The 16,987-nt window shown below is 39.4% G+C and overlaps 1 protein-coding gene across 1 annotated transcript in view; it reads right to left on the reverse strand.

The window, feature by feature from the left end:
- Window positions 1–16,987, reverse strand: part of FOCAD (focadhesin) — a gene marked incomplete at its 5' end in the record, with an annotated part of 55,886 nt that overhangs the window by 14,216 nt on the left and 24,683 nt on the right. Inside the window, 10 exons of the mRNA XM_010081426.1 lie at window positions 211–313; window positions 480–551; window positions 931–1,008; window positions 1,853–1,975; window positions 2,854–2,973; window positions 4,880–5,027; window positions 11,021–11,110; window positions 12,740–12,978; window positions 15,502–15,618; window positions 16,121–16,229. Coding sequence (XP_010079728.1) covers window positions 211–313; window positions 480–551; window positions 931–1,008; window positions 1,853–1,975; window positions 2,854–2,973; window positions 4,880–5,027; window positions 11,021–11,110; window positions 12,740–12,978; window positions 15,502–15,618; window positions 16,121–16,229 — 1,199 coding nt within the window. The remainder of the gene's footprint in view (window positions 1–210; window positions 314–479; window positions 552–930; window positions 1,009–1,852; window positions 1,976–2,853; window positions 2,974–4,879; window positions 5,028–11,020; window positions 11,111–12,739; window positions 12,979–15,501; window positions 15,619–16,120; window positions 16,230–16,987) is intronic.

Genomic DNA, 16,987 nt, shown 5'->3' on the forward strand with positions numbered 1-16,987 from the left:
TTGACCAGAACAACTTAGAATCTTACTTTGACGCTGTAAGTGAAAGCAGATAGGAGGGATCTGGCACACAGGACCATGAGGTCTCTGATTCAAAGGTTGTCATGTCATTTAATAGGGCTGCAATGTCTAGCCTGTATTGTCTAATTGCTGCCTTTTTACTTAGGTGCTACTTCTATATGTTCATTAAGCAACAATAATAAATCATCTTACCAGATGCCCTGTTCTGGGTAGAAGACAAACAGGACATATGAAGGCATCCCAGAAGTCCTGCTGCATTTGTCTGAAGGCCAATCTGCCCAGAGAAACTGATTATCTGTTGAGACAATAAACCACTAGTTAGACAAATTTCCCTATGCTCCTTTGTTCAAGCTGGACATGGACATTATGCACTTTCTTTAAACAGATTTGGCCTGTTTGTGCAAAGTGTCACAGTACCCTAGTGCATTATCCAAAGCAGGAAACAGAGGCTATCTTCTTACCTGTGTAAGGGTTCTGATGACTTCATTCAGCTTACTTTGAAACTGGGAGGACTGAATGATCTCAGTTTTCAGCTGACAAAGCAAAAAAAAAAAAAAAGAATTTTATAAGGGGGGAAAAAAGAAACAACAATATGGAGAACAGGTGCTGAAAAGACAGATTACATTTGCACACATGCGGAGTGGAGAAGAAAAGGAGAAAGCCTACATGGCTGTAAACATTTCCCCAATGGCACTGCACATGGGCCATATGATGGGAAAATGGAACAGATCCCATTTTACACATTGTAATTCTATCCTGCTTGGTTCATACCCAACATGAATCACTATTGCACAAATGGGATGCCCCTGTATTATAACCACTTCTGTAAGGATGCAGACAATGGAATTCCACCTTGCCTTCTACCAAAAGTTCTGTAAGAGATAAAGGGACCATTTGCTTTCATGTTCTCACCTGTATCATGCCTGCTTCAGAGCCCACCAGCGCAACCAGCCCATTCAGAGCAGCCAGACGATGCATTGTTGGAGAACCCTGGAAGCGTAATTCAGGATCAGTGAGTCAATGTGGCCACAGAACACTACTGGAGGACAAAACACCTATTTCTTCAAACTTAAAAACCATGACTGCTATCAGTTGTACACCTCTCATCCCAACAACCCTTTCAGGTCAGACTCCAGTTTGCTGAATAATTATCCATCCCTCTCTTGGTGAATGAAGGCTGTATATGGAGCTGCCCCCTCAATCTGAAATCATCACGTAGTTCTTCCTGACAAATCCCTTTCTTCTAGTGCAGTTTGCATTCCACTAAACATGCCAGTGCAATTCAACTCTGAAACACTGTTTCTTTATCGATACTTACCTTCAGTTGCAATCTGAATGTGTAAGTTTAGAGCTTGATTTCAAACATGCAAATTTTGTTACAATGAGATAAGTTAAAATTATTATAACAACTGAGGCACTGTAATCACCATTCTGTTGGTCTAATTTTGACAAGTAGCACCTAATTTCACAAGGCATCTTTGTTTAATAACCTAGATTTTATCCTTGGATATTGTTCCATATTAGTAAAGATTTTCCATATTAGTAAATATTGTTCCATATTAGTAAAGATGTCCAAATTAAGATGTCATTGAGATAAGTATTTCCCATAAATCACCCAAGCAGAAGAAAAACTGTTATTTTTTCCTTTAGCAAACAGCCCCAAAATGTATTTTTGCTTCCGAATATCAATCAAACAGCATGTTCAGATAGTCCCAACTTCTCCTAGCATGACTCCTGCAATAGCAAAGAAAATTATGTTCCTACTGTTAATTTAAAATCACTTCCTCCCACCTGCTCCCTGCAAAAAACAGGATATGAAGTCTAACTCCTTTACCTCTGCAAGAACAATTTTCATCCAGGCTGACATAAGTTTGTTACTTAGGTCTTCAGCTTTTCCATGTCCACAAGCTGACAATCCATGTACTATTGCACCTAGAGCTAAAGCAAAACCATGGGTCTGTAAGATAAAAAAGACACATTAAAAAACAGATATTTCAAAGGATTCTGTATTCTTTTTAATATTAATTACCAAAATATTACTTTTGTCTAAAATACTGGAAGTTTTCTTATTTCAAGTATTTTATCATGTCAAGTGACACAGGATTTTCTGAGATTAAAAACTGATCTTTGGCACATAGATTGCTCTGGAGCCTTTATTTTAGCTGTTGCAAAGGCAGTTTGTTTTGACTTCCTTTTTTCCAAATAAACTTTCTAAACAGTTAATTAGTGTAATAGCAGGCTTTGATTCAAAGTGGTTGCCACTCCTCCTGCCCCCCTGCCTTTTTTTTTTTCTGGCAAGCATTTAACAAAAAAGAATATGCATCAAAATACAGAGATTATTTTTTACTTTTTTAGAGGGTAACCCTAGGACACTAGGGATGAAACAGACACCTGAAGGAAGGTGTGGCTGTGGTTATGATGCACTGTCTTGAGGCTAAGGGAAATTAAAAATTCAGAAGAGCACAGCAGGTGTATTTTCCTACCAAGAAAAAGAATCTAAAGAAACACATTATAAGAGAAAAATTGCCAGAAAAATCTGCACCTAAGACATGTAGAACTCAAAAGTACCAACTTCCCTTCTAAATGCAATTAAACATACAAAATATTTTTATTTCACTGTCTAGTAACTGCTGTACACCTGTAGACAATGCATCAACAGATCAAGTGGTAGCCTTGGTAAACTGCATTGTATATACAACATGCTCACGGTTAGTTTATGCTGAAAGTAGATCAATATATTTTTTTTGTAGTTACAGTCTTGATAAAGCAGTATCCAATATTAAAGATATATAAGAGAAAAACAGAACTGAAGCAAAGCCCAAACTGAATTATGACCTGCTGATTATTTTCCACTAATGCCCGTAGCTTGTTCATGGCCTCCTCAGCCTCAGCTGCTTCTATGATTCCAACACTGAAAGCAGAGACACAGGAACAGGCTACAGAATAGGCAAGTACCTGAAAAAAAAATATTTAATTCTGTTAACCAGTGTCTGGTCTAATTCACTGCAGCAATGTGCAATGTGCCAGCATGACAAAAAAGCCACGACATTGTCAATTTATACTTTCAGATGTTTATTCCCTCTCTGTAAGATTCTTCATTGATGCTAACATTAAGCAAATATAACTAAAGCTTGGAAGTACTTCTGCTTCATGTAGAAGATCAAACTCCTGATCTTCCACTCAAACGCAGTTATTCAACACCAGGATCTGATCATTATTTATGTGACCACACACAGCATGCTTTGATCCCATCAGAGTCACAAGCACATCCACAAGGCCAGAATTGGAGCATGTAATAGAACTGTCTCCCACACACAGTGCATGATACCAGCCTCACATCCTGGCAGACAGATTCACAAGCAACACTGATTTTCTGTTCTTCAGCCTTAGACATGGAGAATAAGGAAATGAAGTTTGAACCTTCAACAGGGCAATGAGGACAACTGTTTAACCTCCTTTGTACCAAAGCCAAGCAACAGAAGAACACATGACTATTAAAGGAATTAGGGAGCACCTACCTACTGTGCAGGTCTGACAACAATTTGACTTGGAGCAAGTAATGCTCAGATTGTAATTCTTGCTGCAGAAGGTCGAAGTTACCTCTCAAGTACAGGATTATATCCCAGATATTTATAGGTCTGAAAGAGCCTCTTGTGCATCTCACAAATATAGTACTCTAGAGTGCTGGCTAAATTTTACTTGTGTAATAACCTGTACAATTCCTTACAGAGGTTTTATTTGAAAAGGGAAGGTTTTGATTCTCATCCCAAACTATCTCATGATGTTAAACAGCTGCTGCCTTTCATCTCAGAAGTTGCTGTACCGAACCCAATTTAAGTTCAGTAAAGCACTTTGAGACGTCTGGGGAGAGATAAACGATTTCACAGCTGTAAGTCATTTTAATGCATGAACCATAAACTGCAAAACGCTAGTCTCCAACACATATGTACTGCCAAAAAAATTAAACTCCATTAAAAAGACCAGTAATAAAGAGCTTTTGGAGCAGTATCAAGAGAGGAAAGAGAATTAAACTACCAATCTCTGCTAATTCCCTTAAAAAAAAACAGAGGATTATGCAACTCAGCTCTTCAGGTGCTGCAGGTTTACACACATCAGGTACAGGGTTGATTTTTTTTTTATTTTTTTTTTTTTTTTTTTTTTGTGCAAAACACCCGCTTATTTTGGTTCTTGTTCTCTGTTGTAATATCATCCAACTTCATCAGTTTTCCTTCTAAAATTTTACCTCAACAAGGTTACAGACTTAGTGCATGGACTATGTCAAAACTTACAGGATATATCTTGGCAAAATAACTTGAAATGCATGCTCAAACTTAGCAGAGCTCAGTTTAAATCTTCAAAACATAGTTATAAAGAGAACACCAAATGGGGCCATAGCAGCATTCACAGGTGTAAGATTCACATTAGCTAGTGACAGCAGCTTTCAAAGAAGGAAACAGAAGGCATACTGAAAGAGGAATTATAAGCATTAAGGGTCTCTCTGAGATTAACTTGCTGTCAGCTTTCTAGTAGATCAGATGAGCAGTAAACATCTGCATATGAGAAGCACTCAATATCCAGTTACTCAGGACCCAACTTTCAACAATTTAATTTAAGTCATTAAAGAAATACTTTAAAGAATGATGTCTGACCTTTTAAAGCAGTTTTTTAATTTTTATGCAGCATAACAGGTTATTCTGTTATTCCTATGGCTTCCTTCAGCAGATATAAAACCATACATTGTGAAGAAACAATAGAAACAAGCATTCCGGTACTACAAAGCTTCAGTAAAAAGTCTATAGTTATTAAAGGGAGGCAACAAAGTAAAAGGAAGATTTAAAATTTGCAATAAAATTGGTCATACCTCCTGGACCCATCTGCTTTGGTCCTCACTGCTGTCCAGGTATTTGCAGAGCTTTCGCAATGAAACGGACACATGAACTCGTGATTCTGTTTGGCTACTGTGACTCATAAGTGAAAGAACAAGTCCTACTCCCAAAATACATCCAGTGCTTAAAGAAAAGACAAAAGAAAAAGGACTAAGCATGCTTTGGCTGCTCTGAACTCTCGTTTCACCCTAACATGGATTGCTGAGCAAAAAGACCTTTTAGCTGTGCCCATCCACTACCCCTGTAGATAATTACTTACCAGTCAATTTCACAAATGGTTTTTATTTCACACATAGGTGATGCTTTTCAGGAGATACAGGATGAAAGAAGAGCATAGGAAGAAAATATACGTTAAAATAATAAATCCAACACATATAGCTTCATTGTTCCTTCTGTCCCTGAAGAGCCAACAGCCCCATCACAAGCACATCCACTAATATGAAGGAAGTATGGATCCAAACTTCTACATCTGATTTACACTGACATCCCAAACTCTGATATCCCAGTTAAGCATACTAATTGCAGATCCACTGGCTGTATTAGGGTCTGCTGCTTCCAGACTCCTGCAAGAGGTGTTCCAGTTTGCAAAAATAATGAAATTAGTGATTGAGACAGAGAGCAGCCAAGATGGCTATATGGATCAAGCTATTCAAGTGCACTTCAGAACATGAGTGTCAGGTACATATTCTAATTAATATGTACTAAAATACACATTTGCAACAGTGGACCAGCTTCAACAGGGCAGACATATTCAGCACAACTAACAATTTGATGCTGAAGATACTCAAAACTGCAACAAAGAACAACATGGCTTCAAAGTAGATCATTTAATAGGGCAGCTCGCACAAACAGCTTCATGGTCTCTACCTCTTTTTCAGATTTGACAAGAAATTACATTCTGGTCCAGAAAACTCTTACTAAATTCAGCACCTCTGCTCCCACAACAAGTGTCAGTTTCCACAGGTCATAAGTCATAATACTGAGAAGTTTCAGAGAATTTCCAAACAGCTCTGGCTGCCATCATGAGATATTAAAAGCACAGCACATACTCACTGCTCTGAAGGTGATCTCTCACTGGCACACATAAGCAATAGCTTAAAGAAGCAGCTCTTATCTGAAGATCTTTTTCCCCTCGTGCATCTCCCTGAGCATGCCAGTGACAGACACTGCATGTACCTACCAAGCAGTCAAATGAATGAACGTGGCTAGGATCTTAGGCATTCCTCTAAGCTTCTGCTCTCCAACTTGAAAACGGGAAGAGTCACTGCTTTTACTCAGCTAAGTAAAAAATAAACTTCTGAGAATAACTTCAGTCATATTTATAAGCTAATGTTTTTCAACAACTGGGGATGAAGATTATGAGCATGGCTAGAAGACTCAGAGTGGTATCTTGGCAGTGATGTCTTCTTTTTCCAGCAAAGAAGATGAAAGAAACCTTTGGAATCAGTATTTTTAAGTAACTGGCATATCTGAATTCACGAAGAGCCAACAAAATAAGAACATGACTTATAAGCAAGTTTACATTATTGCTTCTTGAAAAAAATTCACAGAAATAAAACAGTTTCTAATTAGAGCTACAATTTTTTAATGTTGTTGACTCTTAGCAAAGACCCAAAATGTAAGTGGGGACTAAAGCAAGAGTAAAACTTCACCTCCTCTGCTCCCCTTTTTGTAAGGAGCAATTGTTTTCACTTGGCCACCTTGTTTGTAATCTACATAAAATTAATATTTAAGTGCACTTCACCTACACAGTATCTCTGATTTCCCACCACATTTTAAGTATTTCACTGCCAGTGGATCAGACGTACTGCACTACTGTCTTGACTCATCTTTGAATCTACTGTCATTTATTTCAGTAATGTAACTTGGCAGGGCACAGGGCAGTACAGTCCATCACATCACAGAATGACAGACCATGAACAAACCATAAAACAAAATAAAAGGTTTTGTATTTTAGGATGAAGGAAAACTGGTATTTTCCTGATAATCCTAATAATACTGAGGTCAGTGGAGTTTGACAGGCTTTTCTAAGAACAATACACAAGTTTGATGACAGTTTTTATTTAAAATGCCTTAAAGTCAAATCGAACAGCTACTGACTTTGCAAAAACTCCCCAAAAAGCAAGTCAGTTTAATGTTCCACACAGCAACTTAAAGGAAGGCTGCTGTGTATTTCAAGTTTCTCTTTACTCAACATGTATCAGTGTTTATAATTTGCTCTATATTTCTTCAATATTTATTCTTACAGATGCAAGCTAGTTGTGCCATGCACTAACTTTATACAAAAAGGCATATTTGCAAGGGTCTTGCAGAATTCATCCTCAACATGGGAAACGTAACAAGGCAAGCCAGAAAACTCTACTGCCCCTTGGTATTCTCAAAAACTTTTTACATGTAAACCTTTCAAAAGGTCAGAGTTAATCCAATCTTCAACATATGTTTTTCTTTGTTTGCAGGAAGGTTGGGGGGGTCATATAGCTGAGGGAAGCAAAACCTTCCAATACAGAGACCATATGTACTGCTATGTTTGTCAGAACTGTAACCCTCCCTTTGATGTTTCTTTTAAAATTATTTATTTATTATTATTCCTCAGTACACCGCAGTTGATCAGACAAAAATTGATTGAATACAATCTACATGAATAACTGGAAAAGTTAACAGCCATGAATGTACATGTTTGCTGAACCTATGCTCTATGTAAGTTACACTTGGGAGAAAAAAATGAGCTGTTATATAGCTTCTGTAATCAATAAGTCTGAGAAAACCCAGTAGCATAAAGAACTGTCTAAATCACCTGCCATGAACATCTTCCATACATGTGTATACTGAAAAGTGGTGTATCAATACATTTTAAAAACATAGTTATTTCAGTTTCTGTCTGTCATAAGGACAGATTTAAGGGCCACTCACAGATCTCTTGATAACATCTGAGTGCATTCCATCTAAAATCAGGAGTAACTAACCGCAAAGCTCCTAAGGCTCTGCAATCTGTGAAACTCTGTTTCAGTTAAAAACTGAAGAAGCAACATATTAACATACTTAACTATCTGAAATGTTTTTCTTCCTTTAAAAGGTTATGAGTTTATGTGGTTACCACATATAAAAGAGTACTGATTTATGAACATTATTCTCATAGTGACCTTCTCTGAGAGGAAACTAAGTTTAGAGTATTTTATGCAATTTACACAGACATAGAGATTCTTACGGAATGTAAGCAGACTCTCACCAAGCTAAAGCACTGGCTCAGGGAAAGATTCTTACTGCTTATTAAAAACAACTCAATTTTCTTCATCCCCTTCCCTCTTCTCACCCCTGTCCCCACAATTTTAAAAAGACAATTCTCCTAATTAAGGAAGAAAATTATATATAAAATCAACATTCCTTTCAAAGCCGACATACATGATCACTTAAATGTGGCTGAGTGGGCTCCAGTTTGCACAGCATGTGTACTGATAAACTACATTTTATCTAGACACTCAGGGCAGAAAAAAACAAAACAAGAATTCCACAAAAACCTCTCCTTCTCAATAAGATCCTTCAGTATGCAAGATCTCTTACTTAACACCCTGGAGAAGTCTGTTACTGAGCAGAGAGGCACATTTTGTAAAACCACCAGGAGGCATGCCACATCGCACACGGTCACAGCCAGGCGGCAGGACACGGGGAGGGGCCAGACCCTGCCCCGGTAACCTCTGAGCAGCTGCAGGAAAGGAAGTGACTGCTGCTAGCATTCAAAAAAAAGCCAACCCCATTCTCCCATACCTGTACTGCATAACACACCTAGTTCCAAAAGCAACCTATTTAAGCAGAAAGACAGAATCTCCAGTTTAGCCTGGGTGAAACACTGACCAATGGGTTGGTGTGACACGCTCGTGCCATGGTTGGCCGTGCCAATCATCATGCTGGATGAAAAGGCTGGGAAGGCCCTGGCTTTTGAATGGCAGTTTAAAAGTGGACAAACGCCAAACTTGGACCCGTTTACAGCCTTCATTACCACTTTGCTCAAAAAGATTGCTTACAGTAAACACCAGATTACCATTAACCTTTTAAAAACTTAGCCATTACGCCCAACATAAAAATCTACCCATCCTTCATTCTTCCTTCTCCTGCTTGCCATTGTTTCATATTCATCTGGCAACGTCTTCCTGCCAGAGAAGTCTAGTTTAGCTTTTCTGTGAGGAATTTATCTCCAGCTAACATGCTGCACAAAGTGCAACAGGTGTTAACAAAGTGATGCAGCCGATACAAACCCCTGTATGCTGCTGATGCTGCCCATGCACTGCTGGCCCTCGTTGCTGCCTGGGTGGATGCCTGGCCCCTGCGCCACTCAAGAGGCAACACAAACCCTGACTAAGCTATACAGGTTCGCAGCCCAGTGGTGTGTAGCTGTGACCTCTCACAGCTTTTCAGGAGATCCCACTGGAGAAGGGAGGGCAAAGGCAAACAGGAATTATTGCTGTTTCCTTTGAACAGGGAAGAGCTGTGCAGAATAATATTCAAAATCAAATCAAACCCTATGTGCCCACACTGAGGCACTCAAGATGCTGAAGTTCCTTCCCTGATTTAAAAGGAAAATGACTACTGTGGAAGACACATACTACTTGTTTAATGGCAACTGACGTGTTTTATTTTTCAATTATTCCAGGTTTGCCAATGCTAGTAATTGTACAATACCTTTCAATAATTTCTTGCCCTGCTGGTGGGCTGCTCCTCTCTTTGAGACACCTGAGGCACAACCTCAGTTGGCTAAATGAAATATATTTGCATTACTCAGTATTCAACACGCCATCCACACAGCTGTTAAATTAATGGCCTTCCTCTCCCAGATAAATAAGCCATGTGAGGCAGCTGCTCCTGAAGCTCACACTGTATTGTACACACATGCACATTCCAGAAACAGGCTCCAATACAGAAGCAGTTAGACTTCATTGAACACCTTGGTAACCACCCAAGAGCACAAAGGAAGGACTTGGAAAAACATCTTTTATTAATGAACATGTGCAGTTAAGACAAGCAGCCCTGCTCCTAAAATTGCTGAGATCTTCCCGCTGCCTCTGTGATTCTCTATACATGCCCAATGTTTTTACTTGTGGGTTCGCAGGGATTAGCAGTGGTGGTTGTTGAATCAACTCGCACTAGAGACTGTATGGAAAAAAACTGTGTGCGTGTTAGATATATGCACATATGCATACACTTGTATATGTTTATATATAAAGTATTATATATATATATATATATTTATTTATGGGCACACTTAGGAGATGCTACACAGAAGAATAAACCAGCAGGAACAGCCTGAAATTCAACAAGCACCAACTCACAGTCCTGCACCTGTCAACAGACAGGCTGGGACCACAGCAGTTGGCCATCAGCTCTTGGGGACAGCCTCGGGCACTGGTGGGCAGAAAGCTGAGCCATGGCCAGACATACACCCAGGCAGCAACGAGGGCCAGCAGTACATGAGCAGCATCAGCAGGACACAGCCATGAGAGCCAGGGGATGGATCATCCCTCTACTGTGTGCTCACCAACACCTGTATTCCTGCTCTGAATGCAGGGAAGACACCAACAAAACTGGGAAAAGTTCATGGGAGGCTACCAAGGCAGCAATGCTGGAGCCCTTTCCCTGAGAGCAGAGGCTGTGGGACCACAGCTGATTCATCCGTGAGATGGGATGGCTTTGGAGGCATCCAACAGCATCTCCAGCACTGACAGGAAAGGATTGAGGCGATGTAGCTGGGCTCTCACATGGTGGGAGGCCAAGAGGCAGCAGGCACAAGTTGAAACATCAGATGTTCAGATGGAGATGACAGCCCAAAACCAGAGCCAGGGCCCAGAGTCGTGCTGTCTCCAGTCTTGGGAGTTTCAAACTCTGACTGCAAAGCCTTGGGCAACGTAGTCCAAGGCCATGGCCGTGTCTGTTTTGGGGAGGGACGTGGACCTCTGAAGGTCCTTGCTAACTTGCACGCACTGGTGACTCTATGGAAGTAGTCAGAACAGGCTGAGTCCTTATCCTACCCTTATGCTCTTCTGTGTAGAATTAAGGAATAAAAGCATGAATTAAAAAGCTGGAGCTCAAAATAAAACAAAATATCATCAGTAATGAAGGAAACTCACTTGTACTCCAGACTGGTGTCAAAGCAGCAGGCTTCCAGCACATCCAAGGACTTCATTAGAACTAAGTTCATCTGTTGCCCCGGTACATCACTACAAGACCAAACCAAAACAGAAACAAAAAAAAAATAATTCAAAACACAGCTCTGCTCTTTAAATCATATAAGTTATTAAACCTCCTGCTAAGACTGAACGTGACAGTAAACAGAGGTTCTTTTCTTGCTGTAACAGGTTCTCATACTAGTCTGTAAGCAATAACTATATAAGTCGTCATTTGTGTCACATTCATATAAACATACTCATATACAGATAATAAAAACCTATTCAGACCATACCTGGCAACTGTTATTGCTACAATACCCAGAAAGAAACTCAGCACCCAGGATTTGTAAAACATGACTGACAGTAGGAGGAGCATACTAATAGAATATGACCTCAGCTAGACCTGCAATTACAAGCTGAAAATGCATGACATTTTAAGATATTAACCCCGTAAATCTCTCTCCCCATCTCTTTGCCTAACTTACTGATAAAAAAGGAAGCACTTAAATCTCACTCCAAAGATGTGATAGGGACTCCCCTCTTACAAAACATGTATACAGGTTTCATAATGAAAAGGACATCTTCAATGCAAATAAACACTACGATTTGATATTACCTATAGCTACATCCTTACAAGTTTTGCTGTTGTTACAAGTCAATGTTTAGAAGAAAGTGTAAGATTAAGCTTTGAAATTATGCAGGGCAGTGGAAGAGTAAAAAATGATGAAGTCTATAAGAAACTTTTTGATAAATTTATTAATGTCAAGATCGCTTGCCAAACAAACAAACAAACCTCAAAACCCCAAAATAAAGATCTGCATACTCCGAAATACCAAGCTGATCTAACGTCATTCTCCTCAAAAGCCTTCTAATGGTTGTGTGTACCTCAGTTGTCACCACTGACTAGTCACCTGTCCATCCCCAAATTATGTGCCTAAATTAGAGGCAGCAAGGCATCAAGACACCAAAGCACAAAGACTAGAACAGAGCAATGCTGCACAGTGTTTCAACAAAGGCAGTGCAAGGGAAACATTAGCTTTGCTGAATAAATTAACAGCTGACAGCCAAATCTATTTGATACTTGTGCTTGTTTACCAACTAAACATTTATTATGCGTATATAGGCAGACAGAATCCCTAGCAGTCAAGAAGCTGGAGGAGTATTGCAACTGAGGCCAACCCTTCCATAAAGGAGGCATTTTTTACGAACTTCAGAACATCTCTTTGTTGCCAACATAGCTGTAACAGCACACCTTACAAACAGCCCGTTACACTACTTCTTGTAGTTCCATCCCCATGTGTGTAACTCACTTGATGTAAGTGGGCACTAATCCAGTGTTCAGAGCACCATTTAGAACAGAACCAATGAGAACTGTGAATTATTCTACAATCAAGTCTCCTAGGGCAGCTAATCCCCTTTAAAAACTTACGTGTGTCTCTTCCAGCTGATTGCTTTGCATGTGTACCTGAGGATATTATGAAAATTAATAAATCATGCTGGAAAAATGGCAAAATATCTAGGACAGCACGGGGCGCATGGGTGGTGAAGACTCATAATAAAAAACACCTTTTGAGAAGTATTGCAAAGCCCCTCAAGAAGCATTTGCCTATGACTTAATGCCACATGCAGGAGAAAGAAGGAAGTTTTTTGCACACCTACATTACATACAGTAATCCTTACCTGACTTTTTCTTCATACAAATGTGAGATAAACATCCCCAAGCCAAGGCCCATGTGGATTTGAACAGCTTGAGACTCATCAGCATTTGGTTTCCCAGGTAACCTGTCAGTCAGCATATTCAGGACCTCCTCAATCTTCTCCTTGCATGATACAATGAACACTGGCACCAGAAGAGACAAAGCAGTGGCCGCACAGGAACGAGCTATAATACTAGCAGTGTTTTCACCTGAATAGGATTTCTAGAAAAACAAAAAATATTTTTTTTCTTTTTCTTGTGGGAGAGGGAAATAAAGTCCCTTTCCAGGTAGTAACACTCAGTGCTTTAGGAGTTAAAAATAAATACCTATATAGCAAACAGCAGCACAGATTTATTGCAATCTGGCAATAAACAGTATTTCATGGAATTGCATATGGTAACTTTTTGTCCTGGTTTCAGCTGGGACAGAGTTAACTTTCTTCACAGTAGCTAGTAAGAGGCCATGTTTTGGATTTGTGCTGAGGAGAAGGCTGATAACACACTGATATTTATGGTTGCTGCCAGGACAGTCACAGTCTTTCCGGTTTCTCTGTTGTGCCAGTGTCTGCAGGTGCAGGAAAAGCTGGGAGGGAGCACAGCCCCAATTACTAGCCTAGGATTCCACCTTAGCTTTAGGATCGAGACCCAGATTGGCCAATGGTATATTCTGTATCATGCACGTCATGCCCAGTATATTGACAAGGATCAGTCTGGAAGTACTCTCTCTTGCTCTGGGTTGTCTCCCTCTGGGTCACCCCTCTCTCAGGGTCGTTTCAGTATCTCAGGCTCTTATCTCCATTCTGCGATTGCAATTTTGGGACTCTCTCTGCTCCCCGATCACTAACTGGGAATGGGCCGAGCCTTGGTCACTGGGTGATGATCAGTTTCACTGTGTATCACTCATTTGCTTATTTGTACATATTCCTATTATTATAATCATTATTATTATTTTCAGTACTATTGTAGTTTAGTTATTAAATTGTTCTTATCTCAGCCCATGAGTCTCTTTACCACTTTAATTCTCTCCTCAGTCTGCGGGAAGGGGGAGAGTGAGTGACTGTCTGTGTAGCGTTTGGCCCTCAGCCGAGGTAAACACTATGACACCTTTCCATTTGCCTTACCTTTCAAACAGCTTAAAACTAGGATAATCCACAATATAATTTTAAAGTAAACAAAATTGTTAAGTATGAAACTGTAAACAAAGAATTAGAAAGGATGCAACTAGAATTTAACAGCTGGTCTGCACATAAATACATCAACCTATTTCAGTTTTCACCTTTCCTGTTAAAATATCCAGCAGTGTGATCAGAAGGGCAAACAGAAACCAGCCATGATGTTAATGTACTTCTGTAATTATAACACACCAAGAACTTAGCGAGCTGTAAAAAGCAGTACCTTAAAAGCATCACATGTAGGAAGACAAAATAGCATGAGATCTTGCAAGACAACCAGTAGAGATGCTTTCTAGAAGAAAGATCCCTTACAAAGGTTCCTAATTACTTTCCATTTTCAAAGGTAAAATCCATACAGCTACCTGTACTTATAAAGCAATGGACTGATTGTAAGTAATAGCCTAATGTATATTCATCAACTTCTACATGCCACTCTGAAAGGGAAAAGAAAAAAAATCCCATCAGGATGCAAGGCACTCTGCAAGACAGTGATTTCTATTCTGTGCCTTTGAATTTTACAAGCATAAGATTTTTTTTTTTTAAGAGAGGATTTTAGACATGAAACATCATCACACTGTTCCATCTCAAAAGCACCTTTTTTAAACAGCTTTATTTTCAAAGGCAGGAGTCACAGAATACTTTGACAAGAACTGCTAGTACCAACCAAGTAGTTCAATCTCCTTACATCCAACCAGTCTAGCGTTTATTTAACACTACATTTGATTTGGTGATCTATGTCCTCTATCAGTGATGACAAGGGTCACATGCCAGAGATGACCCAGGTCCATCAGTAATTTTCAGCTTTTTGATGCTAACATCTCACTACTGGACTAAATGCAGTTCATGAATGCAGTTAATGAAGCTCTGGATAGAAAACATTATGATACTTATCAGGCTGGTATTTGGCCTTGTGGGACCCAAGTTCCTTTCTGCATCCATGACATGAAGAAACTCTAACCCAGTCACTTTGGTCACAGATAGTCAAGAGTTAGCAGTACCTATTCCTTAAGGTCTACACTGAGCTTTCAGTACATCTCCAGGTCCTATTTTAAGAACTGCCTGATTGAGAATTTCGGGCTGATTATCACACTGCAAGCACATATGATACAATCTCTACTGGCCCTCAGGGGTTCAAGAGGTACTGAAGAACAAAAATAACTGGCTCCATAACTATTAGATTTTGAGAAAGTACGCATTTCAGAGCCCTAAGAAATGGTGTCAGAATTACTCAGGAGTTTGATAGTGTAGTCTGAGGAGAATTTGTTCATGTTAGAAGGTTTTGTATACACATGCCAAATATTCTAGGTTTTGAAGTGTCTTTTTGTTTTTAAAATATCCTTCACTCATGTATCCTCACATGTGGTTTTTACTGTTTCGGTAATAAAGACAAAAACTCAAGGCAAACCCAAATACAAGCAGAAAACACAATGAAAGAAAAAGAACAAAAGTGAGAAAAGTTTTGATTTTCCTGTATGACAACTACTACAGGGCAAAGAAAACCAGGAAATTCCCCATTAAGAACTCCAGGTATGAAATACATCGATATTCTCTTACCTTTAATACCACAAACGTACCTGGTAGAACCATGGGAAGACTTGACCTTTAGGGTGATAACGGCTATTCACAATACTAAAGAGGGTCTCTGTGACCATTGAAATCCAGTGTTTTGTGGGAAGAAAATCAGGTTCAGTCTGCAAAAATCAAACCCAAATATTTGTTATTTTTTCTTAAATCAGGTCCTACCTGAACAGATGCTCAGCAGCTGATGTTCCAGCTATAAACCATCAGGAATGAGATTATTTTGTCATTCTTATGTACAATAAGTAGCATGATTTATTTGACAGTGATAACCCTCCAGACACTATTTTTGACCAGGTACTATTCAGTGAACGCAAAAATTATGAGAAAAGTGGCTGGCTGGGTTTCAGCGTCCACTAGACCTATATCTTATCTGTCAGAACCAACAATAAATGTGTTGGTCATTATGTTTCTTGTGAGAAGGTGCCTATAAATTCTGACTGCTTTTGCATAGATCACACAGCAGCTATCAGATGGCATTCACTGATTGGGGTGAAATGTGAACTTCAAAATGTGAAGTACTTCATATGCACTTACCAGCCTCCCAAACACCTGGTCATATTGCCACACTACACTCCACTAAGAGTACAGAATCTCTTTTCCAGATTGACTCACCTCAGGCATCCCTTCAGTGTCTGAGGAAAGGCTGCTTTCGTATTTGGCTACAGCAACTGCAAGACCAGTTAAGGCAAAAATAGAGTTTCCCTTCACCACTGGGCTGTCTCTGGACAGAAAAAGGCAAACAGTTAAGAAGCTTAATAGAGATGCATGCAACAAAACAATGTATCTCAATGCAGGGAAGTTATGCTACAGCTGGTCCAGAAGGGAAGGCCTTTGCACCTAACAACTTCAATGGGATGCTTTCTACCACATTTCATCTTCAGGAATTAGAAAAAGAATAAGAGAGAATAAGAGAGAAGCATTTCAGGTTTTTTTCTCATTTGTCTTTTATATAAAGCCTAGCACACACAAAGTTGTATAAAAACAGAAACTTGCTTCCACTATATTGAGGACTGCTACCCTGCAGAGCAAGCAGAACTCACAGAAATACACCAGTTAGTCTTAGCTAGTACCATCTCTACACAGGACAACACAAAAAGCTCTTGAAACAGAGAATGCAGGTGCTACTTCACTGCAACAGCATCTGTTCAGGAGATTTGGCAGAGCAGCCATCACTGAAATCTCAGCTTAAAAAAAAAAAAAAAGCCTCTAATTACTCACCTAATCTATGAAAACGTTAACATCATGGAAAAACGACAAGTTTGAAAAAGTACTAACTTCTACCACAGTGCAAATCTTTACTTTTAAGGAGCTCAAGGAAGAAAAGTCTGCCACCTACAAATAAGAGACAGACTGTAACTCTGTTGAGTTTAATGAAAAGATAGATGTCAATATCCCAGTGATTCCCAGAAAAACATATTGCAATATAATAATTGTTTTACAGCAGCTGAACAATACAACTGTACTAGACCACTCACAGTC

This window comes from Pterocles gutturalis, unplaced genomic scaffold (assembly GCF_000699245.1).
Source record: "Pterocles gutturalis isolate BGI_N339 unplaced genomic scaffold, ASM69924v1 scaffold24214, whole genome shotgun sequence".
Taxonomy (NCBI): domain Eukaryota; kingdom Metazoa; phylum Chordata; class Aves; order Pterocliformes; family Pteroclidae; genus Pterocles; species Pterocles gutturalis.